Source organism: Drosophila persimilis, unplaced genomic scaffold (assembly GCF_003286085.1).
Source record: "Drosophila persimilis strain 14011-0111.01,24,50 unplaced genomic scaffold, DperRS2 tig00000000-arrow-pilon, whole genome shotgun sequence".
Lineage (NCBI taxonomy): Eukaryota > Metazoa > Arthropoda > Insecta > Diptera > Drosophilidae > Drosophila > Drosophila persimilis.
This window is the reverse complement of record NW_020825288.1, coordinates 25,146,027-25,172,408: the sequence shown is the minus strand read 5'-3', so window position 1 is coordinate 25,172,408 and position 26,382 is coordinate 25,146,027. Positions and strand designations below refer to the sequence as shown.

General features: G+C 43.4%; 6 protein-coding genes and 1 long non-coding RNA gene across 9 annotated transcripts in view; 5 read left to right on the top strand and 2 right to left on the bottom strand.

The window, feature by feature from the left end:
• The window catches only part of LOC6591423, a 57,494-nt gene extending 52,439 nt beyond the window's left edge, over positions 1-5,055 (top strand). Inside the window, exons 2-3 of the mRNA XM_026993542.1 lie at positions 3,937-4,387; positions 4,465-5,055. Coding sequence (XP_026849343.1) covers positions 3,937-4,318 — 382 coding nt within the window. The 3' untranslated portion in view covers positions 4,319-4,387; positions 4,465-5,055. The remainder of the gene's footprint in view (positions 1-3,936; positions 4,388-4,464) is intronic.
• A 3,614-nt stretch (positions 5,056-8,669) lies between these two features.
• On the top strand, positions 8,670-9,005 carry LOC6591458. The gene is made up of 3 exons (XR_003408380.1): positions 8,670-8,688; positions 8,757-8,854; positions 8,914-9,005. It is a non-coding gene; the product is annotated as an uncharacterized LOC6591458 (long non-coding RNA).
• A 2,506-nt stretch (positions 9,006-11,511) lies between these two features.
• Positions 11,512-16,339, top strand: LOC6591457 (DNA polymerase alpha catalytic subunit). Its single transcript, XM_002017442.2, has 6 exons — positions 11,512-11,578; positions 11,634-11,828; positions 11,884-12,875; positions 12,932-15,480; positions 15,543-16,021; positions 16,082-16,339. The coding sequence occupies exons 1-6, from the start codon at positions 11,563-11,565 to the stop codon at positions 16,273-16,275; spliced, it is 4,425 nt and encodes a 1,474-aa protein (XP_002017478.1). The 5' UTR covers positions 11,512-11,562; the 3' UTR covers positions 16,276-16,339.
• On the bottom strand, positions 16,286-18,501 carry LOC6591456 (circadian clock-controlled protein). The gene is made up of 4 exons (XM_002017441.2): positions 18,470-18,501; positions 17,041-17,283; positions 16,678-16,978; positions 16,286-16,615 (listed from the first exon to the last, which is right to left on the bottom strand). The coding sequence occupies exons 2-4, from the start codon at positions 17,261-17,263 to the stop codon at positions 16,342-16,344; spliced, it is 798 nt and encodes a 265-aa protein (XP_002017477.1). The 5' UTR covers positions 17,264-17,283; positions 18,470-18,501; the 3' UTR covers positions 16,286-16,341.
• Positions 18,502-20,181: 1,680 nt separating this feature from the next.
• LOC6591455 lies at positions 20,182-23,307 on the bottom strand. Of its 3 annotated transcripts, none has more exons than XM_026989422.1 (4): positions 23,275-23,307; positions 21,011-21,247; positions 20,647-20,953; positions 20,182-20,576 (listed from the first exon to the last, which is right to left on the bottom strand). In XM_026989422.1, the coding sequence occupies exons 1-4, from the start codon at positions 23,294-23,296 to the stop codon at positions 20,303-20,305; spliced, it is 840 nt and encodes a 279-aa protein (XP_026845223.1). In that variant the 5' UTR covers positions 23,297-23,307; the 3' UTR covers positions 20,182-20,302. The 3 variants fall into 3 exon arrangements, with proteins under 3 accessions (XP_026845223.1, XP_026845229.1, XP_002017476.2); XM_026989428.1 differs by lacking the exon at positions 23,275-23,307 and adding an exon at positions 21,612-21,818; XM_002017440.2 differs by lacking the exon at positions 23,275-23,307 and adding an exon at positions 21,641-21,818.
• LOC6591454 (protein archease-like) lies at positions 23,119-23,878 on the top strand. Its single transcript, XM_002017439.2, has 3 exons — positions 23,119-23,229; positions 23,303-23,327; positions 23,406-23,878. Exons 1-3 carry the CDS (start codon positions 23,175-23,177, stop codon positions 23,794-23,796), a joined length of 471 nt encoding a protein of 156 aa, XP_002017475.1. The 5' UTR covers positions 23,119-23,174; the 3' UTR covers positions 23,797-23,878.
• A 912-nt stretch (positions 23,879-24,790) lies between these two features.
• LOC6591452 (transcription factor E2f1) overlaps positions 24,791-26,382 on the top strand; it is a 41,772-nt gene continuing 40,180 nt past the window's right edge. The window contains exons 1-2 of the mRNA XM_026995277.1: positions 24,791-25,192; positions 25,263-25,519. The gene's annotated coding sequence lies outside the window, so the exon portion shown is untranslated. The remainder of the gene's footprint in view (positions 25,193-25,262; positions 25,520-26,382) is intronic.

Sequence of the window (26,382 nt, the reverse complement as noted above, 5' to 3'; positions counted from 1 at the left end):
AAGCGAGAGAATACTCTCTAGAGGGTACTGTCCAGATGGAGCTGCGGACTGTTTTAGAAATTGTTACTCACATAAGTATTACGGAATGACTCTATATTTGTAGCACATACCATTAAACGGTGCGATTTGACGGTGAGTAACTTTACATAAAATCTGATGAGCATTTAGCGCGGGAATCCATAGAAATATCTGTTTAGATAGATGGTTCGAGTAAGCCACATGAGTTTTCAGTCATTATATTTTTGGATTATATTTTTAAAATACGCTACCAATGTTTCCTGAAGTTGTTTGCTTTACGTTTGATTTATTGTTGAGCAAGGCACCAAAGCAAACTATTCGCCGTATTATAAATCAGAATAAAGCTGTCCCTGTGCTGCCACAGCAATTAATTTCCTCTGTCTCTAATCCAGGCAACACCTGTTGCCCACCAGTCCCTTCTTCCTTGGAACACTTGTCGCCAGATCTCTCCTGCAGTCTCCAGTCTAGAATATTTTTTCGTATGCTAAACAAAAGACTCAAGCAACGAACTCGCACTGGCATTTGGCTTGACTCGCTTCGTCTTCGTCTTTGGCTTTGGCTGGATAATTGTGGCATCAAAATTGCTTTTCATTTGCCTCAAAATGAAGCAATTGTTAAGCGGCATGTTGCCACCGAGTGCGAGGGGGCAATGCAGCAGCGGGGGGGGGGGGGGGGAGAGGCGTGCGTGTGTGTGTGTGAGTGAGTGCATATGCGGATGTGAAACTGCGCATGTGCGGCGCTTCTTTTGTTTTCTTTACTTATAATATATTTTCTTTTGCCACTTTCTGGGGCTGGCAGCTGCTTAACATGCCACACACGAGGAGGGGGACAGAGGGGTTCGTTGCAGGGGCTTGCCGAAGCCCGCAACTGCAACAGTAAAAATATGTAATTATGTTAGAAGCCAGGCAGCAGCTGTCTCTCTTCTCCATTGCCTCTCCGTCTTCTCTTTATCTATCTTGTGCTTCTTTTTGCATCGCACCTGCCTGGCCATCCCCTCTTTTATTCCTTTTCTTTATTGTTATGCTTTTTATTTGAATTTATTATGCAATCTCTGCCTGCTGCCTGCTGTTTGCTGTTTTTGCTCCTACATCGATTCCGCTTTGATGGATTTATGTCGAGTGCATTTGACAAATTATAAAGCCAGACATTTGCCTAATGTCGCCGCGTTGTTGGCCAATAAAGATTTAAGAGGCTGCCGAGGCAGGGGCCGAGACTTGTTTTGGCAATTTGTCAAATCTCCGACAACTTCGTGACATCGAAATTGAAACACACTCGAACATTGTCTGTGCGGATGCCACACGAACGGCTCTGATTGCCACATCAAGCCCAAATTAGCTGCCAATCTCATATCAGTTTCATTCGGTTTGATCTGCCCGAAAATCATTCAACCTCCTAACCTCCTCTAGCCGTCGATCGGTTTTTGAAATTTATGCGCTGCCTGAACTTGAATTGAAAATGATATACTATTAAAAATAAAAGGGGGAAGCAAACAATCAAACATCTTGGGCAATCCGAAGTCAACTATGATTTATTAGCTCAACCGGTTAACTGCCTCCCTTCTCCCACCCCCGCCCCCCGCCCCTCTTTCGGGCGGCCTGCTCTTCCCCTGTCCCCCACTCGCCGACTAGCGATGAGAATTGGGTCGAAATTAGCAACTCTTTAAGCCAATTTCGATGCGTTTTAATTGGATTTAAGATGGGGCAGATGCATGGGAATCTGGCTAAGAGATGACTGACTGGCAGCAGGAATAAAACCCAAGACCTTCAAGGGAATAATACCACAAAAAAGCCGTCTCGAAAGACATCTTTTGGGTGGAGATTACAATTATTTCTAAAACCTTTTAATGAAAAATCGTATTGTTCGATGATAAATATTCTTTGTGTTGTTTTGTGGCCTTGTAGCCCATCTTCAAATCGACACAAAAGTGAATCCCTTACATATCTTAAGGTCTATGCAGATGCCCCTGTGAAACCCAATTAAAACTTTGAAAAATATACAAAATCTTTAAGTGGAAATTCTTCAGTTGAAAATAATAGAAATGCATGGGAAAAAAACCCTTCCCATTGCAACAATTTACAGCCTTTTATGGCACTTTCCCTTGACATTGCTACAAATTTAAACAAAACAAAAAAAGAACTCCCCCTTCGAAAAGTGTAAATTGTGTGAAAAATTGCAAATGATTTTCTCACACACTCATATGAAGATGTTTATAATATTATAATTAATTATGATTTCTTGAATGCTGCCTCAAAAGCCTCAAAGTCAAAGCAAAGTTCAATGCCAAAACAAAAGCAAACAAAACAAAACGAAACGAAACGCAGATGGAGATGGAGATTGAAAAAAAAAAGATCCAACCAAAAAATGCCTTTTGTATGCAACTCCCAACTGATAAAACCTTAATTATATATACATAAAGCGCAACAGCCAACAATAGACAAAATACCCGCAGTAAAACGCGGCTCGAACCCAAAGATAATTCACACGGTGTAAATGGCATGAAAATGCGAGCATTGAAGCCAATAAACTCCATTGAGCGTCGGCTAAACCAATTTAATGAATGTAATTAAGATTTTCTTAACTCAAACTCCAACTGCGGCACTGACTGTGACTCTGACTGTGACTGTGACCCACTAAGATCTTTCAGAGCGGATCCATATCGCAATCAAAGTCCGACCTGCTGAACAAACCACAACTGAAGTTCAGCCAGTTTTTTCAATTGATTTCTGTTCTCCACCTAAGAGACAGTCGATTGCTGAGGAACTTCTGGCACGAGGCAATCCGTACACTAATGCAGATTCTAGCAGCGTTTGGAGTGCACTCCAGCTGCAGTTTAAGGGCAAAACGCGCTGCAGATTGGCATCAAACGATCCAATTATATTGCCAAAATAATTGCCATAATAAGGCCGAATGGCGAATACCAACAAAAAGAATACAAAAGTAAAAACAAGAGTCATTAAGCCGCAAAGATCAAGCGATTGGCAATTAAATGCTTATGTTTTAGAAATACTCTAACCGCAGAAAGAGTATCTCAGGGATTAAATATGGATATGACATTGGAGGGTTCTTAAATTCCCTCCTGGCACTTCATTTGCACAGCTTTCATTACAAGCTTCACATAAATAAAACTACTCTCTAATTCAAAGAAATAACCCATATATATGTTACAAAACTATGCAAATATTAAGCCCAATCGTAAACCCAAATAAAGAGAGCCCTACAAAGCCCACTTCATGGGTTATTCCAATTGAATCTCGAGATGCCAAGTTGCCAAGTGGAAGTTTCCCCTATGCTTTCAGGGGATATGCCTCTTGAAAGATCAAACCATAGTGTATTGATGCCTCATCATGCCTTCGCTTTTCATCACACTTTATTTACCCAACAATTACTCCAAAAAAGCTGCTGTTTTGTGAACTCATTTGCATATATATTTTTGCACAATACCAGCTCAAACAAAATAAGAGCCTTAAAAAATATATATATATATAACTATGTACTCAAAGTAGCCCAAAGCCGAGTTCATAAACAAATTGATTAGCGTCTTCGGTGTTGCAGCAAGAGCAAGAGCAGCAAACAACGGACCACGGACCACGGACAACGGACAATACAAATATGAATATTTTGATGGATTATGAATAAATAAGTTGAACAATTGATGGGAGCACGGTTTTTCGTTTTTGCACAGCCGGCGGCAGATCTTGTTGCCAGGCAAATGGTCCGATCTGCTGTCCAAAGGCAGAGCTTCATCCTCCAAAGAGTTCGCAGTTGTGTGCGATTTGCTGGGACATGACACTCCCCTTGTAGCTCTGATCTCTTCACACCTGCCACGTGCGCCTATCTGTTCCTCTGGTTTCTCTGGTCAAATACAAAATAAATCAATTAGCAGGCTGACTAATCCCGGTACCTCTTCTCTCCTTGCAGGTACATAACACCGGCAGCGGCGGCCACGGCAACGGCATCATCATCCGTCACGTCATCGACGGGCGGCGGCGGCGGCGGCACCAATCTGGCTGTCTATCCCACAGCCACCGCACAGGTATATCGATCCAACAACGGACTCGATGTCCTGGACTGTGCCGGACTGGAGCATCACGGCAATGGCGGGACAACAACCATGACAACGTCTGGCAGCTCCGGCACGGGCTTCTCCCAGCGCCTCAGGGAGCTGGCCGCCTCCGCGGGACTGCTCTCCCTGAAGCCGCGTCAGCCCCTGAAGCCGGTGATCAAGACACGCGGCTCCCCGGGTCCGGAGTTCCCCAAGAAGGTCACCTTCAGTGCCTTTGCCACAGTGCAGGTGGTATGAGAGCGGCCCGAGACACGGGACAGGGGACACTGTGGGTCTAGCGTGACATCTGTGCAGGCACAGAGCAAGGTAAGAATAAAATCATGCGTTTCTATATGGGAAATTCCAATTTTAATCATCCTTTCTTGTATGCTTTTTCGTTCCAGTTCCGTCTTGCACTTGTTAACCGTTATTTGTTGTTGTTGTTTTAATAATTGTTGCTGTTGTTAAATGTTTAGCCAAAACTATGGAAACTGGAGGAGGGAAGCGGAAACTGGATTTTGGAATTTGGAGGAATACAAATCCTGAAAATCTTCAAAACATAAGAAAGAAATTGTTGTGCCATGACTTTGGCTTGATAAAAATGACTATATAGAAAGGAGTTATATACCAATATATGTATGCCCCATAGCTGGAATAATACCATACCTCAGTTATCCCTAAAAAAAAAAACACACTCTCTGTCGCTATCATCTATCTACGAGTAACATCTAGATTTCATAAATCCACGAACTTTCCATTTTGGTAGACTGACTTTTAAAGAACCTTCCCTCATTGTTACTTTACCCTCACCAATTCATTTTCTCTCCCCCATAAAACAGTATTTTCTCATCTTCAAAACACTTTCCTCACACACGACCACACACCAAGAAAAACCAATTGAAAAATGTAAAATCTAAAGACTATGAATGCAGAAATTCTAAATATTTTCTATTCAACTGTAAATATGTATGAATTTTTTGCTCAAAACCGATTTAAACAGCAAATATAGTCATAAATATACATATGTATGGATGTATAATATGTAAGTCTGTTTTATGTATGTGTATATAAACCATGATTTTGCATCGATTATTGTACTTAGGGAATATAATGAAAAAAGGAACACAAATTTTGTAAGCGCAAAATGCTGTCTTTTGTATTTAATATATTAAATATTATTATTTAAGCTTAATATTATGCATCATGAATAAAATATAAATAAAAGCAGGCTAAAAGTTGTGTTTTTGAATGGCGGTTTTATTCCAGAAGAGAGCCTACGAGGTTCAAAAGGAAAACACCATTTCAAATTTGAAATGGCTGTTAAATTTAAAAGGCCAAAATGTCCCTTAACATCCTTATTAATTCCTCTATATCAGTATAACTATATCAGTGCCAGATTGTGAAAGAATACAATTTCTGACCGTTTTAATAACCAAAGGCATCGTTTAGTACCAAGTGTGCCACCATAGTCTAGGTGTGTGAAGAAAATAAGCTGCACGATGCGTACACGATGTTTGAAAATCTTAACCGCTCGCTTTGCACCTAACAGCTCCAGCTGTACGATTAACATGTGCGCCTAACAGCACGCTTTGTATTAGGAGTAATTTCAAATTTAGCGGTTAACTTTACGCTTTAAGAGCTGTTAAGTGCAAAAATATAATTGTTTGAACTTCATTTTAAAAGGTATATTTAAGATCAAATGTTATAGAAACTTCCATACGCAGGTTTAGTGAATTTTTTGCTCTCAAATCGTACTCTAAGAGTGAATATGCCGCAACTATTGGGGAATATTAAAACGATCTATCCGTGTACTGCCATGTTGGTCAGTTTAACGAACCCCAAGGAAAATATGTTCAATAATTGGATAAAATTGTGTGGGTAGGGCTAAATATATAGATAGTATTATCGGAACAAAAAAGAATTGGTCGTTTTTTGAATCGATTTGAATTCGCCGCTTTGGAGAGCATGGGAAATATTCGGTATTTTCCGGTATTTTAAAACATGAAAATTTCGTGGAAAAAAGAAGAAGAAGACGAATTCCATTTTCTTCAATCTATTAATTTAATTTTCAATTTTATATAAAAATCCAATAAATGCAAGTATTTCGAATCATGTATAGAATTGATTCATCAATCGTACAAAATTGAGTGGGCATGGCTAAATGTTCTATATAGATAGTATTATTCAACGGAACAAAGAATATGAGGAATTGGTCGTTTTTTTGAATCGAATTTGAATTCGCCGCAGTTCGCCGCAATTCGCTTTGGCAACAATGAGTCTCATTCCATACACAAATGTTGCGCATTCTATACACAAAAGTTGCGGCAACATTTACTTGAAAACCGTTTTTTGGTCAAAATAAAATACATAAAGGTAATTAAAAGAAGCAATCTTGTAGAAAATGCATTTATCTATGGAATAATGCTAAGTGGGCAAATCTATATAGCTTGAAATATAGGCAATACCCGATTCGCCGCAGTTTCGCTATTGCAACAATGAGTCCCATTCCATGCACAAATGTTGCTAACTCCATGCACACATACCCTGGGGGAAATGGATGTTATAGAACTGTGAATACGTTTGTCTTCCAAGGCTTAGTAGGTATCAGGATCGACATAAATATATACAAGATACTAATAATGTACATGAATATTTCTAAGGAATATCAATTTGAGAAAATTTCTTTATAAATCACGTTTCATCTTCATATAAAATTAACAAAATAGGGTATTCCAAGGCCTAAACGCATCACAGTGACTCTTTTTTTGTCGAACTTTTCCGTTCAAACCTCTTTTTACACAAAATCCAATAAAAGCAGGGATTAAAAACTATCCAATCGTGTAGAAAATTTATTCATCAATGGGATAAAATTATGTGGGCATTGCTGAAAGATTTAGTTTGCCAGCATTATTCAATGGAATATCAAAATTGAGCAATATGAACGAATTTCCCTTTTCGTTTGTTTTGATTAACCTATTTCGCTACTTGCTTTTTGCTTGACTTGTTTCGCTAAAACCGCTTTTTACGCAAAATGCAATAAAAACAAGTGTTTAAAATAAGCCAGTCAAGTTGAGAATAGTTTAATTATTCGGATAAAATTATGTGGGCGTGGCTAAATGTTCTATCGAGCCAGTAATATTCAACGGAATAAAGAAATTAAGCAATTGGAACGATACTCGTTTGTTTATGCTACTGTTGTATGAGCAAAAGTGCCTTGTGCGTCTGCCTACAGTGGCTTCGAATAACAGTAAATCCTGTCAGAGGGCACTCCCAAAAACAACCGCAGTTCCTCGGCTATTCCGTGCTTTCCACCTTCTTCGCATTTACAGTTAAAGTCGAGCCACAGAGTCTGCAGCGATGCCGAAACGACCAGCGGCGCCCTTTGGCGCAGTTGTGGCCCACTACTCCCTGCCTCAGCCACCAGAAGACGAATTGAAAAAGGAGGAAAAAGAACAGACCCTGGACGGCATCTGGACACCGGGTTCTTCAGGATTCTGGCGTCTGGTGCGATGGAAAGACGTGGGGAATGGGGCATGTTCTCGCGTCGGTCCGATGCGGAGGCTCATCTCATCGAGATCACCCGCGTGGATGGCAGCCGTCGTGCTTTGTGGAAGGGGGGTGGAGAAGCCGCGTTTCCTCGTCCTCGAGACGCGTCGCGGGTGCATGTACTTGAACAGAGTCGCCTCGGACTCCATAAGCAGCGCCACGCGGTTTCCCTGTATCAGGACTACGTGTACTGGAGCGACTGGAGCACCGGGGACTTTGATCAAGACTGGCCAGAGCCGCAGCCTCGCTAAGGACGTGGCCTGCATCCCTCCCAGCTACGACAGACTGCCCGAATTAGCTGCTGCCGGTGTCCGGCAAGATTATCCGTGCCCAGGTGGAGCTCTCTCTCCCTATTCAGCTGTGTTCTAAAACGTTGCCTCTTATAGCTTCCTGGGCGAACTCGCCGAAGCCTCGAAGCGTCTGCTCTTCTGGACAGATATCAGCAGCCATCAGGCCATCATTCGGGCCCGAGTCGATGGCAATGAGCATGTGGACCTGGAAGAAGTCACGACTCTGGCCTTAGACCAACAGTCCGATATCCCATGCGTATCGATGTTAGTAAGCAACCAATATTTGGACACCTTTGGACCTTTGTAATCTCCTGTTCCCCCTTTACAGAAAAATCCGTGCTTCCATGCACATCTCGCAGGTCTCTGCCTTCGGGAGATTTGTGTCGGACGATAAGACCGGACTGGAGAGGAGCGCAATCACACCTGTCTGCACAGTCGCACAAAGTGTTTCCACATCTGCATGGCCAGCGGGGTATGACACGCAGTATTCACGACGTATGCTCGTGCCAGATTCTGATGCTCTGATGCTACTGGAGGGCAAGGAGAACTACGGCGTCTATCCGGACAGATAATTTTAAGTGGCGGGAGTAGTGACATAAAGAACGACTGTATATCCGCCTTCTGGCGCTGTGACGAAAGGACTGCCCGGCGGATCACTTCAGCTGACAGTCAGCCGAGGGCAGCGACAAGGCTCTGATCTACCATGGTACCACCTTTAACAACTGAGACAATGTCCACAATGAGGCCGACTGCTGCAAGCGGCCAGAAGACTTTCAGTGTCCCATCAACCAGGTGAGTGGAAAGACACGATATCTGCCCAAATTCTTAAACTAACAATATTCTACTCCACCTTCCCACAGCTTTGCATCGGCCGCCCTGCTCTGCGATGGCCGTGCCTCGGATATTTTCGCGCACCGAACCAAAAATCGAGCTTTAATGGCTCCATCGAAGAAATTAAGTAACTAGACTTAAGACCGCTAGACCGCTTAGAAATTAAAGACTTTAAAAATGCAATAGAGAACCTGCCGGCTATGCCATATGAGGTGCAACGCGACCAAGCTGCGGATGAAGATGGAGCGAAAGACTATGGATGAGTATGCCAGGCTACTACTACCATAATGCCTTCTACAAGGACCCAAGGTCCGAAGGCGACACCAGTTTAAGGTACGCGCTTGTCCCCAACGAACGAAGGACAAGTTGCCAAAAGCGGAAGAGGATGATTCGCCCGAAGAGTTTCAGCATGAATAGGCAAAGTAAGTATAAGTACCACCAATTGTATGACACATTTTTGGCTAATTCTCGACCATTGACAGATTGGGAAAGTTATTTTCTCCGGTAACCTTCTACGCCTTTGCAAAGTACGCGGACAAGGAAACAAAACCGAAACAAATAAGCACGGAAGAAGTTAAGCCTTCTACATATATTCCCTGAGGCAAATCCTGCTTTTATGGCGAAGTTGCTAGCATCTGGCTATCCCGTTAACGAAACAGCAGTCAAGTTTTTAGCGGAGTATGGTCGGAGAGGCATAGGGATCCGTGTACGTCGGACCAGATAGAGCTACGTCGGAGCTCAGTTAAAGGTTGAGCTGGCCAACGCTTTCAGCAATCTTGCGGGACCGGATTTATTTATTTATGGTAATAAACTCATTCCACACCACCCAAGAGGTCGAGTTTTTGGCGCGTTTATTTTTAAGTGGTATCTCCAATAGGCCTAATCCACTATATTTACTTTTAGGGCGGGGCATCGATCGTCGGGGTGTCTGAAAGTATGAAGTTATTAACAATAAATGTAATATTAATCGTCGAATTTGTACTTCGACAGGACCTAGGGCTTCCAGCCAACTTGCAAATTAAGTAAAACTTTGAAAAAGAGAGTCGCAACATAGCGACTGTTTTTTTTGTTGAACTATTTACAATAAATACAATAAAAGCAAGGATTAAAATTTATCCAATCTTGTAGAAAATTTATTCATCAATGGGATAAAATTATGTGGGCATGGCTAACTGTTCTATGTAGCTTATTATATTTGACGGAACATCAAAATTAAGCAATATGGTTTCAATGCTTGCCGGAGAACTATTAACCTATTATAAGCCAAGGGGGTAATCATTTTAGCGCAGTTCATATGAAAGATTCGTGGGGTTTGGCAAGTTAAAGGGAAGGATAGGATGGATCTATAAGAATGTACAATTGTTAATATTTTCCGCCATTTACCTTGAGTAGTTGAACTATTTAAATATAGGGGGCTTAAGTGGGCTAAGCTCGGGTTTCCATCATACGAGTCGCTATATTGTTGTTGAGCAACAAAAATTAAGGCAAAAACAATCAAGGGCCAAGTATTTAATGTGCCAGTCAAGTAGAAAATTGATTCATCAATCGTATAAAATTATGTGGGCATAGATAAAGGCCCGGTTGACAACATTTAAATCCTTGTCGCTCACATTCAAAAAAGTTCGATTTGGCGCGCACCACTCGGTATATTTTTCAAGTGAGACCGTATATACTGTAGAAACTGGTTTTCGCCGCGCTCCCATGTGGTGTTTTTTAGTGCTAAATGGTATTTTTGTCATCTATTAATTTAATTTTCAATTTTATATAAAAATCCAATAAATGCAAGTATTTCGAATAGACCAATCATGTATAAAATTGATTCATCAATCGTACAAAATTGAGTGGGCATGGCTAAATGTTCTATATAGATAGTATTATTCAACGGAACAAAGAATATGAGGAATTGGTCGTTTTTTTGAATCGAATTTGAATTCGCCGCAGTTCGCCGCAATTCGCTTTGGCAACAATGAGTCTCATTCCATACACAAATGTTGCGCATTCCATACACAAAAGTTGCGGCAACATTTACTTGAAAACCGTTTTTTGGTCAAAATAAAATACATAAAGGTAATTAAAAGAAGCAATCTTGTAGAAAATGCATTTATCTATGGAATAATGCTAAGTGGGCAAATCTATATAGCTTGAAATATAGGCAATACCCGATTCGCCGCAGATTCGCTATTGCAACAATGAGTCCCATTCCATACACAAATGTTGCGCATTCCATGCACAAATGTTGCTAACTCCATGCACACATACCCTGGGGCAAATGGATGTTATAGAATTGTGAATACGTTTGTCTTCCAAGGCTCAGTAGGTATCAGGATCGACATAAATATATACAAGATACTAATAATGTACATGAATATTTCTAAGGAATATCAATTTGAGAAAATTTCTTTATAAATCACGTTTCATCTTCATATAAAATTAACAAAATAGGGTATTCCAAGGCCTAAACGCATCACAGTGACTCTTTTTTTGTCGAACTTTTCCGTTCAAACCTCTTTTTACACAAAATCCAATAAAAGCAGGGATTAAAAACTATCCAATCGTGTAGAAAATTTATTCATCAATGGGATAAAATTATGTGGGCATGGCTAAATGTTCTATATAGCTAATAATATCCGACGGAATATCAAAATCGAGAAATATGTAAAACAGAACTTGAATTCGTCAGTATATTTACGGTATCTTTTTAAAATAAGACGGAATTTCTGAGGGCCGAATAAATCCACTGGTCACACTAATTTGATGCAGTCTTTCCCGCCAAATTCCACCAGCCCACGAATTTTGCATAAACAACACGGGATTGACCAACATAAACCTGCCGAAATGTCCGATTCACCCTGTAAGTAGCTCTGTTCACTCCGGAATCATGTATTAACGTACAATTTCCAATGCAGCTGGTCCACGTGTCAAGCGACAGCGAATTGACAAAAATGGTCGTTTTGCTGCTTTGGAGAAACTGCGTCAATTGAAGGGAACCAAAAACAAATGCCAAGTGGAGGAGGATGTGGACAATGTCTACGAGGTTGTGGATGAGCGGGAGTACGCCAAGAGGGCGCAGGAGAAGTACGGCGATGACTGGATAGAAGAGGGTAAACGCCAGCGATTTCCTGGTTGCACATGGGTTTAAATGAGTTCCTCTTGCAGATGGCACTGGCTATGCGGAAGATGGTCGCGACTTTTTCGAGGATGAAGACGAGTACTCCGATGAGGGCGAAGACAAAAAGGACACTAAGAACAAGAAGAAGAATCTGGCCAACAACAAGAAGAGGCCTCGGGAGAGTGAAAAGCCAGTCAAGGGCAAGGCCTCCATCAAGAATCTATTTAGCAATGCTGTTCCCAAGAAGACGGACGTGAAGAACAGTGTAAAAGATGATGATATCCTAGCCGATATCCTCGGCGAAATGAAGGAGGAGCCGGGAGTGTCCCCCAAAAAGGAGGAGAAGGTGATTGCTCCGGCCAAAATAGTGTTGGCCACACGCAAATCGGAGGCCGCCGCGGCCAAGGATTACATGAACAGCTTCCTCAACAATATCAAGATCCAGGAGCAGGAACGAAAGAAGGCCGAGGCCAGCAGCGACCATGAAATGTTGGAGCGCATCCTAAAGCCCAAAGCGGCACCCAACAAAAAGGTGGCGTCGGAGATGCCGCAGTCGTCTGCTGTGCAAGTAAAGAAGGAACCCCCGTCTGCCAAGAAAAATACGACCGCGACCCAGCCCGATGAAGCCACCGAGGATCCCTTTCCGGACAACGACATGGACTTCAGTTGCCTGGACGACGACGAGAATCAGTTCGAAGTGGAGAAACCCAAAGAGGCGATTCCCACGCCCGTCCCAACCAAGCCAGAGACCGCCTCCAGCTCGCCCCCAGAGGAGCCCGAAGATATAAGCAAACTTCTAAGCAACTGGGAGTCGATCTGCCAAATGGACGACGACTTTGAAAAGTCTGCGTTGGCCGGGGAGCAGGAGACGTCCATTTCTTCGGATGAGCAGCTGCGTTTCTGGTACTGGGAGGCCTGGGAGGATCCACAGAAATTGCCCGGCGAGGTCTTCCTCTTTGGTCGCACGGCGGATGGCAAGTCTGTGTGTGTGCGGGTACAAAACATCAATCGAGTGCTTTATCTGCTGCCCAGGCAACACGTAAGTCTTGCATTACACACCTCTAAGAGATATTGTATTAACCAAGTACCCTACAGCTCCTGGATCCTATCACCAAAGAGCCAACAAAGCAAAAGGTAACCGTGGCCGACATATACAAGGAGTTTGACAGCCACGTAGCCAACAATCTGAAGCTGGATACCTTCCGTTCGCGCAAGGTGAGCAAGAACTTCGCCAATCATGCCATTGGGATCGATGTCCCACAGACCTGCGACTACCTGGAGGTGCACTACGATGGCAAGAAGCCGGCACCGAATGTGGCCAACCAGAAATACGATTCCATAGCGCACATATTTGGTGCTGGCACAAATGCCTTGGAGCGATTTCTGCTAGAGCGCAAGATCAAGGGACCCGGCTGGCTGCAGATCAGCGGCTTTAAGATCCCACCAGCGCCCATGAGTTGGTGCAAAATGGAGGTGACTGTGTCGGAGCCAAAGAATGTGGAGCTGGTCCAGGATAAGGGCAAACCAGCTGCACCACCGCCACTTACGCTGCTGGCACTGAACGTGCGCACATCGATGAATCCCAAGACAATGAAGAACGAGATCTGCATGATCTCCATGCTGACCCACAATCGATTCCATATCGATAGGCCAGCGCCACAGCCCGCCTTCAACCGACACATGTGCGCCCTAACGCGACCGGCGGTGATTAATTGGCCCTTCGATTTGAACCTGGAGCTGGCCAAATACAAGTCCACAAAGATCCAGAAACACGATACCGAGCGGTCCCTACTTAGCTGGTTCCTGGCCCAATATCAGCAGATTGATGCCGATCTCGTGGTGACATTCGATGCCATGGATTGCCAGTTGAATGTGATAACCGATCAGATTGTGGCCCTGAAGATACCCCAGTGGTCGCGTATGGGTCGCTTGAGGCTCACCCAATCATTTGGCAAGCGTCTGCTCGATCACTTTGTGGGGCGCATGGTCTGCGATGTGAAGCGTTCGGCGGAGGAGTGCATCCGTGCCAGGTCCTATGATTTGCAGTCGCTCTGCCTGCAGGTTCTGAAGCTGCAGGAGTCGGAGCGCATGGAAGTGAATGCCGACGACCTGCTGGAGATGTACGAAAAGGGAGAGAACATCACGAAGCTCATCTCCCTGACCATGCAGGACACCTCTTACATGCTGCGGCTCATGTGCGAGCTGAATATCATGCCGCTGGCTCTGCAGATCACCAATATCTGCGGCAACACCATGACGCGCACTCTGCAGGGCGGTCGCTCCGAGCGGAACGAGTTTCTGCTGCTCCACGCCTTTCACGAGAAGAACTACATTGTGCCCGACAAGAAGCCGCAGCGTGGACGGGGCGCCGCCGATCCCGATGGCACCTTTGGCGGGGATGCTACAGCGCTCCCGGTGCGCAAGAAGGCCGCGTATGCCGGCGGTTTGGTGCTGGAACCCATGCGTGGGCTGTACGAGAAGTTTGTCCTCCTGATGGACTTCAATTCGCTGTATCCCAGCATCATCCAGGAGTACAACATCTGTTTCACCACCGTCCAGCAACCGGTGGACGCCGATGAGCTGCCCACGCTGCCCGACACAAAGACGGAGGCTGGCATCTTGCCGCTGCAGCTAAAACGTTTGGTGGAATCGCGCCGAGAGGTCAAGAAACTGATGGCTGCACCGGATCTCTCGCCGGAGCTGCAGATGCAGTACCACATTCGACAAATGGCCCTCAAGCTGACGGCCAATTCCATGTACGGATGCCTGGGCTTTGCCCATTCGCGTTTCTTTGCCCAACATCTGGCCGCCCTGGTCACGCACAAGGGCAGGGAGATCCTCACGAACACCCAGCAGCTGGTGCAGAAGCTGAACTATGATGTGGTCTATGGCGACACGGATTCGCTGATGATCAACACAAACATTACGGACTACGATCAGGTGTACAAGATCGGGCACAGCATCAAGCAGAGTGTGAACAAGTTGTACAAACAGCTGGAGCTGGACATTGACGGTGTCTTCTCTTGTCTCCTGCTGCTCAAAAAGAAGAAATACGCCGCCGTCAAGGTGAGCAAGACCGCGAAGGGTGTCCTAAAGCGTGAACAGGAGCACAAGGGTCTCGATATTGTGCGTCGCGATTGGTCCCAGCTGGCCGTCATGGTGGGCAAGGCCGTGCTAGACGAGGTCCTGGCCGAGAAGCAGCTGGAGGAAAAACTGGATGCTGTCCATGCCCAGCTGGAGCGGATCAAGGATCAGATAGCCCAGTCGGCTGTCCCACTGCCACTCTTTGTAATTACCAAACAACTGACGCGCGCTCCCCAGGAGTACGCGAACAGCGGCTCCCTGCCACATGTCCAGGTAGCTTTGCGCATGAATCGCGAACGGAATCGTCGCTACAAGAAGGGCGACATGGTGGACTATGTGATCTGTGTGGATGGCACCACAAATGCGGCCATGCAGCGGGCCTATCATCTGGATGAGCTCAAGGGCAGCGAGACTCTGAAGCTGGACACCGACTACTATTTGGGCCATCAGATCCATCCGGTGGTGACGCGCATGGTGGAGGTGCTGGAGGGCACCGATGCCAGCCGGATTGCCGAATGCCTCGGCATGGATCCCACTAAGTTCCGACAGAATGCTCAGCGGTAAGTCGGTCCCAGACAATTCCTCGAAATAAATCGATTTCTAAGTGTGTGATTCTTTGCAGGGCCCAGCGGGAGATCAACGAACAGGCGGAGGGCGAATCCCTGCTGAAGACCACCCTCCAGCTGTATCGGCTGTGTGAGCCCTTCCGCTTCAATTGTGTGACCTGCAAGACCGAGCAACTGATGGCCAGCGCCTACCGACCCGGAGTCAATCATTCGCATGTTCCCGTACTGCAGCAATGCTCAAAGGCCGAATGCCAGACAGCCCCGCTGCAGTACCTTGTGAGCATACGGAACCAATTGCAGCTGGCCATCAGGCGATATGTGCAGAGATTCTACAAGAATTGGCTGGTCTGCGACCATCCAGACTGCAACTACAACACGCGCACCCACACTCTGAAGAAGGACATGCGACGACCGCTATGCTACAAGTGCAAGAGCGGCAGCTTGTTGAGGCAGTACACGGAGCGGGATCTGTACAATCAGCTTTGCTATCTGCGGTTCCTCTTTGACCTCAACAAGCAGCAGCTTCAACAAAAACGTAAGCTGTCGTCCTCTATCCAAAAACTCAAATCTTATGCTAGAATCCTTTGTTTTTTAGCTACCATGACGCCAGAGCTGGAGCAGGGCTATCAAATGCTCTACGAGACTGTGGATCAGCACTTGCAGAGCTCGTCGTATGTGGTCATCTCGCTGCGGAAGCTCTTTGGTCGAACTCTGACTCTGATGTCCCTTCAACCGCCACGGCCGCGACCCCACAACGAACTGATCGCCAGCACTTTGGCAGATGTTTAAACATTTAATTAACTAGCCTTGCTCTAAGGGTTTCCATTAAATATTACGAGTATGTATAAAACTAGATCAGGTTGCACTCAGGAAACTCTCGAGGGGAAAGTAACGAAAGGATTCGTTGAAGATGTCCGTGAAGGCAGTGCTCACCAGCTCATTGATCATGGGCTTGACAAAAGGCAGCCCCAGCTGCCACATGCTGTTGATGACCCCATCGGCCAGAGAGTTGAGAGGGTGCTTAAGAAGGTCCCCAATGTGCAGTTCCATGCCGCCAATGCGATCGACTTCCACATGGATTTTGAGAAGAGAGCCCGGTCCGCCCACGCGTACTACACTGGTGGTCTGACTGGAAAATAAAATGGACGATATGAATTTGTAAAGTTAGGGAATGGTTGAGCACATGCTCACCTGTAATCATAGAGAGTTAGATTCCAGGGACCGCGACGCTTGATCTCTGTGCCCAGCAGCTTGCCGGAGAACTCGTACTGACCCTCCAGGCTTTTGTCGGGGAAATATTGCGCATAGACAATGCGCTGATCTTCGGCATCCGCATGGAACTTGGTCACCTCGGACTTGGACCAGCCGTACTCGGAAACATTGCGCAAAACGAGGCGAAAGCTGCCGATGCCATGGACCCCGTCGCCTCGCCGCAGTTCCACATAGTCAGAATGATGGGGATCAAAGGGTTTTATGTGATAATCGGGTATGCCTGAAATCACACGCGTGGATTACTCAATGCTTGCTCAACTGTGCTGCCGCTATCGCTCTCACCTGTTGTGAAGTACGCCCGCAGATCGTTAAAAACCTGCTTCATGCAATCATTGTACTCCTCACCCTGGCTGTGGCAGTGTCCCAGCAAGTGCCGCAGATCTGATTCCACGTCAATTTGGTTCGAGGCATGCACCAACACAACATTCACCAGCTGAACCACAAAAATCACCGCCAAAAGTCGGCTCGCACAGCTGTTACAGTTTGATGACCAGTGTTGCGACATGACTACAGTTTGAGTGCCTGCTGTTAATGGGAAAAACAAACCCAATGTTAAAACTCTTGTTGTTTTTAGTAGTAATTTGTTACTGCTATTGATGTTGTCTTCAATGTCGGAGATGTTTAACTTGTCGTTTGTTTTGTGAAGATTTTTGTCCAAATTGCCCTTGATTTTGGTGTTTACAGTTTAGTGGGATTTTTTGTATATGCGAAAACTCCACAGTTTTAGATTGAGTGTGTTGAGCAACAGTTAGGAATGTACTTGGAGAATTGGTAAATTTTTTGTGCCTCTTATCAGCAGAAGACTTGCCCACAATTTTTTGAGAAAAGTGAATAGTTTTTATTGCATTGCCTGAAGTCCGTAAACCTGTAGTTTAGATCTGTTAGTATTTTGATTAACGAAAGATTTTAAAAATTTGTGGAGAGTCCATCTTGTGGTTGTAGCTTTATCTAATCGATACCAAACTTTATTAATTTTAGAGACATATTTGACTAAATATGTATCAATGATATTTAGAAATTTTGCTCTTAATATCATTTTTCTATAGTTAATTATTGCTTGGTTTTATATACATTTTGTCCATTCATCAAGGAACCATTACTCTAACTATACAAAAACCCGTAGTTTGCAGCATCTCTAATACTTCCCACGTGCAGGCCCATATCTGCTTCAATAGTTTTCAGTGTTTCTTATTTTTTTCAGGGTTTTGTAATGTTTTTTTTGTGTGCGGCCTGCACTTGACCTCTTTAATTTTAAACGGCCAGATTATTGCTTGTCGACAACAGAAAAAACCTAATAAGCAAACAATTGTAAACCAAAGACTTCAACGAGACACAAAACTGGCGATTTTTGGGGTGTCTTTTTCTACTCCCAGTTTAGGCCCAGACATTCACTCATGCAACACGAAAGTGGCAGTGGCAGCAGCAGCAGCAGCAACAGCAATATATGATAACATTTGGCAACTTTTTAGTGTTTAGCGGCTGCAATTGCAATATCACTTGACCAACGGTCAGCCATGCAACGAACAAGTTGGTTAAGCAATTTATTACTATTTTTGAGTCAATTTTCGGATAAGTACACTTAACACTCTCTATTATATTTTTTGGAACTTTTAAACTGCTATGAGAATTCTGGGTCGAGCCCAGAACCAACTCCTTTCGTATGCAGACAGCGCACGAATTTTCCAAAAATCGTAAGTATGGGGATATTTACAGTTAAGTGAACCGAATTCCGAGACGTCTGAATCATGCGAGGTACCGTGGCCAACTGAAGCTCCAAACCGAACCCGAAACTGAAACCGAGGCCCAGCTCTAGCTCCAGCTCCAGCTCCAGTCAAAGCCCCCCAGAAAGCTTACACCAAAAAAAACCAGACAGAGAAATCACAGACAGGAAAAATGTTTGAAAGACGAGAGCAAACTTGAGCTTTGTCAACTTGATTTTTTTACTTTGAAAATGCGTTTCCTTATTATTGTCTTTACCCCACCCACAAGCAAAAATGTCGTGGAAGAAAACCAAAACTGTCGTAAATCATTGGCCAAAAATAGTCAAAAATATATTTAGAAACAATTAGGAATGAATGGGGATAGAGTGGTTCGACTAGAAGTTACCCCAGAATACAGCGGACACAAAAGGCGAAAATAAATAGAAGAAATGGAGGCCACAAATTGATAAGCATTTTGATAAGCATTCAATCCTTAGGAATGCTGCTATATCGGTTGGATAGTATACATAAACCTTATATATCTTATATATATCTTACTCTTTGTGTGAGTTTTTTACTGTAAAAATAAACGTTTCAGTTCATTTCATCGAAGTATCAGTATCTAAACTTTGCTAACTCTAAATCGAATATTTCTTCAGAAAAAATTTCACCCGATATCGTAGTCCCTTCCGTTTTGTAGATCGCATTATTCCTGATTATGGTCTTATGCTCGGATTATAAATCCATTTACCATATTATATCTACTACTAACTCCATTTCTCTTCTTAAATTACAAATTACAACATACCTTTCACGTATATAGAAATGTATTTTGTATTTAGTTCTTAGTTATTTTAGTAAGTTTTGCTCCAATTTTCCTCGAATATTAGTCTAAAATCTATCTTTCCTGCTTGTCGCGATCGGTTCGGTAATAAGAGTCGCAAATGGTAAATTAAATTGGGTTAAAAAATGTAAAAAAGATTGTTAGACAAGCAAAAGGCAGGGACATGAATACCTATAAGACATGGCTAAATCATCTTAGCTCTTAACAGACCCCGTATATACACCCAGCCAGATTTCCACAAACCCCACACAATCAGCCAAAAAGTGAGCTGAATTTAATTAGGCAAGCCCAAATGTCCGGCAATGGTTATTTAAGGTATATTCAAAGCAAATCATGTACCCACAACCAGCACTCAAGTTCAAGCTATTGAATAATTTAAATTTCATGACTTAATTTGCTTGCGTGCTTTGGAGTTTGCTGGCTGGAAGTGTATCAATAAAGAGACTCGCAAAATCTGACTCCAATGAGTGAAAGATCCATTTATGATGAGCGCTTTTTGCCAAATGGATCTGCAAGGTTACAGCTTCTTGGCTGATTGCATTTTAATGAAGGGCCAATCCCGAATTTACAACAATTCCAGCATTCAGCAGGGCTGGGCTGAAGGAAATGTACTAATTGGAGCAGAAGCACATACATTTTTGTTTCGAAGAGAGATTTATTTATTAGTATTTGTAAAAAAAAGAAGCCCTATACTTTTGAGGATAGTGCAGTCAATGAAATGGTATGATATTTTCGGCATTTCTCCACCATATGGAATTTTTCAGGGAGAGCGATCTATGTATATACGATAAGCTTTGCTATCTACGATTCCAACAAGCAGCAGCCTCAATAGAAACTTAAGCTACGAGTACAAAAATATATAAAGTCCAATGGACACTGTCATCATCATCATGTTTGCCCCTAAGACCCAGCAGTTTGCCAGATGCTTAAAGATTTATTTAACTAGCCTTGCTCTAGTGCTTTTCATTAAGTATTACGAGTAGATATTTATAAAACTAGATCAGGTTGCACTGAAGAACTTCTCGAGGGGAAAGAAACGAAAGGATTCGTTGAAGATCTCCGTGAAGGCCGTGCTCACCAGCTCATTGATCATGGGCTTGACAAAGTGCAGACCCACCTGCCACATGCTGTTAAAGATGGTGTCGGCCATCCAGTTTACAGACGGCCCAACGAGATTCGTAGCGTGAATTTTCAGGTCTCCAATGCGATCGATTTCCACAAGGACCTTCAGAAGAGAACCAGGCCCGCCAGCGCGTGTGATAGTGGTGGTTTGACTGGGAAATGCAAAGAAAAGGATTGCAAATTTAAATGTTGGGGAGTACCTAATCCTTATCCAAGCCTCACCTGTAATCACTGAGAGTGAGATTCCAGGAACCGCGTCGCTTAATCTCTGTGCCCACCACCGAGGAGTTGAACTCATACAGACCCTCCAAGCTTAGGTCACTGAAATATTGCGAAAAGACAATGCTCTGATCTTCGAATTTCGCTTCGAACTTGGTCACCTTAGATTTCGACCAACCGTACTCGGAAACATTACGCAAAATGAGGTCATAGCTGCCGAGGCCATGGGCGATGCCGGCGACTCCTCGCCGCAGTTCCACATAGTCCGAATGCTGGGGTTCAAAGGGCTTTATGTGATAGATGGGTATGCCTGAAAGTCACACAGGCGGGTTACGGTGTTACATCAACTCTCTTGCTCACTCCTCACCTGTTTTGAAGTACAAACGCATATCGTTTAAAGCCTGCTGCATGCAATCGTTGAAGTCTCTGCTCTGCATATGGCAGCTTCCCAGCAAACGTTGTAGATCTGATTCCACATCGATTTGGTTGACGGCATGCACCTCACTTAGCAGATGGACTACAAAAATCACCGTCAAAAGGCGGCTCGCACAGCTGTTACAGTTTGAGGACCAGTGTGTCGACATGACTACAGTTTGAGTGCCTGCTGTTAATGGGAACAACAAACCCAATGCTAAATCTCTTATAGTTATTACAGCTAGTAGTACTTTGTTTATTGTTACTGTTATTGTGTTCAATGTCAAAGATGTAATTTTTCCTTCAAATTTTGGTTTTCTTTTTGATGGGAATTTTCTTGATGTTAGTTGAAGTATTTAATTTTTGTTGGTCAGTATCTAACGTAATGAAACTGTTTTTTTTAGCTTACAAAATTCAGCTCAATTACTTATAGGTTTTAAATTTTGTTTCATATTAAATAAACATTGTAAATTTTGTGCACTATTTGATCGAATAATATTTAACTTGAATAATATTTTGTTTTATTTATTATCTACTAGCGTCATTGTTTTTACTTTCTACAAAATTTTTTGGGGAGCATTACACCAAATATGAAATGAAATTCTGGGTCGAGCACAGAACCAACTCCTTTAGTATGCAAAAGGCGCACGAATATTCAAATAATATTTTTTTTATTTGTACAGTTATTTGAGCCGAATTCGCGACGTGTGAATCATTCGAATAGCCTTCGCGAACTGAGCTACCAACCCAGCACTGGCTTTTGTATCGTTTAGATTTAATCAAGTTGATCTTTAATGGAATACGAGTCTGGATAACACCTACAGGCATGGAAGACGAATCTATTATAAAGACTTTTTCTCCCAGCTCTCCCCTATTCAAGCTCTACATACTCCAAACCCCTCTTACCTAACAGTCCATGCAATAAAGTCCCTTGTTCTCCCTCTATTAACTGAATCTAATTAGACCATCCCAAATGTCCGGCTATGGCTGTTTGAAATATCAATTAATGTACTGAACCTACAGAAAGCACTCGAGCACATGCTATTGAATAATTTAAATTTTTGGAGCGTGCATTGGCATTTTTTAGCGGGAAGAGTATTCATTGACAGACCCATTAAGTGTGATGCTAATGAGAAGAGAGACAATGAAAGATAAGATTATGGTGTTTTTGCCAAATGGATCTGCAAGGTTACAGCTTCTTGCAATTTAATGAAGGAAGGACAAGGCCGAAGCTTACACCAATTCCAGCCAGGGATTCAGGCAAACAAGATTAAAATAAGACGGATTTTCAATTTTTTTTTCAAATATACAGTATCCGTTGATCATCCCTATATTTGGTTCTAAGGTCGATTTTGGGCAACAATTAGTATTATAGTTTTTTACAAGAATTCGCACGGTCATTCGCGGTCATTCGCGGTCATTCGCGGCGATCAATTCAAACTCAGACTTCAGCAAAAGTTGGGGCACTATATTGATGCGAGTTTCTGATAAAAGCTGGGTATTGATGTACTTTTAAAATGGTTATATTTTTTTACGCAAATTTGATTGGTATTTTTTTTTTAATTTAATTTAAGCCTCTGTCGCAATGGACAGACATTTCTTGGCTTGATAAACGTTATAAAATATTCCGTTAACCGATATTGGGCGAATTTTCAGAATGTTAGAGGGATTTTGAGGGAAACCTTTTATGAAGGATAATATTTATTATTGATTATGAAAATAGGAAAGGAAAAGTGACTATGGAACGAAAAAAAAAATTAGCTCTTCTTATTTAAATTTTTTTAGATCAAAATTAATGAAATTATATGTAAATTTCCAACTGTTTCCCACATTTCCCACACAAACGTTCTTCCACCATATTATTTTTCCTATTTATCGTATTTTTGTTATTCTTTTTATTAGCTTCAGAAATACCCACAATAGACAGCAACAGGTGGCATCTATCGATAGTGAAAAGTTCCATCAATAGTAAGAAAACATATGGGGTAACGATATTACTATCGATGGCAGTGCATCTCTACTATTAGTCATTTGTTATTGTTATTTTAGCCTGTCCTGGCCCCCCACATGCCACACTCGTCGTCGCCCTGGTGTAAACTAATATTAATAAGACAAATATGGAAGTAGAATTCAGCAAAGAGGACTTTCTGCTGCCAGAAACAAAGTATGAATGTGAGTAAATACCCTAAATTGCAGACAGAGCCGCCTGTTGCTTACCATTTACATTCATTTGATTCATTCGCAGATTTGGACCACACCGCCGACGTGCAGTGAGTAATAGCAACAACAACAACAGCACCCGTGGTGTAGGAGTATTATTAACCACATGGTTGGCTTCCGATTTGCAGACTCCATGCCTGGGGCACCACACTGACGGAGGCCTTCGAGCAGTGCGGCGTAGCAATGTTCGGGTATATGACGGAACTGGAGTACGTGTCCGTGGAGAGCTGCTACGAGATCGAGGCCAAGGGCGATGACCTGGAGGGACTACTCTTTCACTTTCTCGACGAGCTGCTATTCCTGTTCTCCGTTGAACCGAATCTCGTGTGCAAAAAACTGGAAATCACCAAATTCGATCTGGATACCTTCGAGATTGTCTGCCGCTGCTACGGCGAACCCTTCGAGCTGGGCAAACATCCGCAGGGCACCGAGGTGAAGGCAATCACCTACTCGGCCATGCAAATCGTACAGGATGCGGAGCAGAGCAACTTTGAAGTGTTTGTTATAATTGATATTTGAGGAGAGACGACTGGCTGGCAGCGGATCCCCGATCCAGAGTGATTTTACCTTTAGGTATATTAAATGAATTTTGACATCATGACTGCCCGTTTCCACCCCTTTTTCTTGCTGGTATGTCGATTGCATTTACTCCTTGTTTCCATTAATCATAAGTGAAATGCCAAAAACAAAAAACCAAACATTAAAAAAAGCTGCACAAGCCCCGAAATATCTGCAATCACTCCGGCGACTGCATGCATCCCCTGTCTGCGGTGAGGAGACGGTCTGAAGACGTGTGAGGAGGATGATGACTTATCAAAAAACCATTCAATTGTACCGCTGCTGCTGCAAATGCAATTAATACTTTTGGTCCTTGCACTCAGCGTCTGGGAGTTTCTTACCCTTTTTTTTCGTATTTTTTAGGCTTTGTGAATTTGCAACGTGTTGGTTTCCCAGACATGGAAACCGAATTTCCAGGCCACAGTTCAATGCACTTTCCTGCAGATGCAGCCTTCAAGTATTGCCTTACAGTAGTTCAATGATAGATTTTGTTTAAAAAAAACAGGTGGTACTTTAGGCCTAATTCGCTGTGAAACAGTCTTCCAATTGAAAACATTCAATTGTAAAATAACATTTTTAATTCTAATTTCTAGTCAGAAAAGATTTATTTCTTGGGGTATTTGGCACTTCTCGTTCCTCAAACATTTATGAAAATGTTGTAAATATTTAAATTCTCCGCACAGATGTCCAATCGATAGTATTGTATCGCACTCGATACAGATTCATATGTTTTCCCACCTCTACATTACGTGAAGCTGGAGAACAGCTGATTCGCCGACGACAACAACAACAGCAACAGCTGCGATAAACAACAACAAAAAATGCTTGCCCGGTCTGTTATGCGTGCAATAGTGTTTGTTTAAGAGGTTTCCTTGAAATATCTCTCGTTTGTGTGTGGGAACGTGGGGGCGAAACAAGGCGAAGTATTCGGAATAGTAGTAGCTAGTATTTTTGCGACTGATTGAAAAAATCAACACTGCGACAGGCCCAGCGATACACGAAAGCGTGTGTAAAAGAACAAACAAAGTATGAAAGGCAAATCGAGCAATAAAACGCACACCACCGCAGCACACATTCAAACACACAGCAGCAGCAAGTTGTTCGTTTCGCTCATGGTCTTGAATCGCGTCGAAATCGAAGTCGCGAGTGGCACACTGAAAAGTATCTAGCATTGCTTCAAACAATTTGCAATACAAAATAACGACTAATAGTAATAGTAAGTGCGGGATGGTGAGGAAGTAAAGTTAAATAAAAAAAGAGCTGGTGGAAAGGTGGCAGCCAACAAAAACGTCATCACCGCTGCGCGCCGCATTGTTGCTTTTTCAATTCGCCGTTCTGCGCTCACCTCGTCTGCCTGGTCGGTCTCTCGCTCGCTCTCTCTTTCTCCCCAAGTCTGTAGCCCTCATGCTCATTCGTTCTTTCTGCAGCCAGCCGCTGTCGTCGTCGCCATCAAATTGTCATGGTGTTCGAAGAGGAAGAAGCACAAGAGCACATTGGCTGGGCTACGAATTTCGAGTGCCTCCTAAGCTAGGAAATCTTTGAATAACCCACATCGAAACCAGCTCAATCGAAAGGTAATTTTATTATCTACAATTTGCGATCAAAGGCACCCCTCTGGCCCAACTGGAAGTGTGTGAAAAACGTGGCGGAAAAATCCATACGAAGACGAAATGGAAAAAATGTGGTAGGTAGTATTCTAGATGTTAGAGGTGTGCGTGTGTGAAACTGTGTGTGTGTGTCATGGGGGTGCTGCGCTGGGCATTGGTTCTCTATGAAGGAGCAGGGCAGGGCAAACCAACTGTTTTTTCCGTCAGCCAGGAGAGCGCTCCTACTGTGTGGGTGGTGTGCCGCTGCCGCCTGCCGCCTGCCGGCTAAAAGTCCATGCCGGGACAGGCGGCTACCAGCTGACGCGCCAGCTGCCCGCCCGCTGATGGTGTGGGTGGATCGGCATGTGTGTGTGTGGGGGAAGTGTGCAGTTTTATATAATTGAAGTGAATTTGAAGTGAAACCCCCCAACTCGTAATTTGGCTGTGAGTCGAATCAATTCATAAGATTTTAGCAGCTGACGTCACTGCCATTTCGGTTTGATTTATCTGCCAACATAAAGTCAAGTTTTATGTGTTCGTGTGTGTAATACATGTTTAATTGCAATGCCGACACAGTCCATAGAGCGGGGGCCCTTGGGGAGTTAAAATCTCTGATTAGTTTTTAATTTGCAAGTGCTTAAAGCGTTGCCAGACTGGTCCTGAGGGATGCTGCATGCTCTGCTGCTGATGTGGGAGAAACCTGTGACTTTCGCATGTGATTTAGATAATACAAATAGTACAGGGGCAAGCAGTATCTGAGAAGCTGTAGATATGCAGTCGGCAAGCAGTAGAGTCCGTTTAGAAACTGTATAAGAAATAACACCACTAGGGACTTTCTCCAAGTGAATTATTTATAAAGATTTATTGCATGTTTTGCCAAATAAAATCAGGCGCATGACTAGGTGCATGTGGCCTTATCAGTGTATTAATTAACCCAGATATGATGAGAACACGGAACTTG

Coding starts and splice junctions, on each gene's coding strand:
- LOC6591457 (XM_002017442.2), top strand. Junction 11,829..11,883: donor CGATGACTGGATAGAAGAGG/GTAAACGCCAGC, acceptor TTCCTCTTGCAG/ATGGCACTGGCTATGCGGAA. Junction 12,876..12,931: donor ATCTGCTGCCCAGGCAACAC/GTAAGTCTTGCA, acceptor AGTACCCTACAG/CTCCTGGATCCTATCACCAA.
- LOC6591454 (XM_002017439.2), top strand. CDS start 23,175: ATGGAAGTAGAATTCAGCAAAGAGGACTTTCTGCTGCCAGAAACAAAG. Junction 23,230..23,302: donor GCCAGAAACAAAGTATGAAT/GTGAGTAAATAC, acceptor ATTCATTCGCAG/ATTTGGACCACACCGCCGAC. Junction 23,328..23,405: donor GACCACACCGCCGACGTGCA/GTGAGTAATAGC, acceptor TCCGATTTGCAG/ACTCCATGCCTGGGGCACCA.
- LOC6591456 (XM_002017441.2), bottom strand. CDS start 17,263: ATGTCGCAACACTGGTCATCAAACTGTAACAGCTGTGCGAGCCGACTT. Junction 16,979..17,040: donor GCGGGCGTACTTCACAACAG/GTGAGAGCGATA, acceptor GTGTGATTTCAG/GCATACCCGATTATCACATA. Junction 16,616..16,677: donor CTAACTCTCTATGATTACAG/GTGAGCATGTGC, acceptor TTTATTTTCCAG/TCAGACCACCAGTGTAGTAC.
- LOC6591455 (XM_026989422.1), bottom strand. CDS start 23,296: ATGAATCAAATGAATGTAAATG. Junction 21,248..23,274: donor GAATCAAATGAATGTAAATG/GTAAGCAACAGG, acceptor TCCCATTAACAG/CAGGCACTCAAACTGTAGTC. Junction 20,577..20,646: donor CTCACTCTCAGTGATTACAG/GTGAGGCTTGGA, acceptor TGCATTTCCCAG/TCAAACCACCACTATCACAC.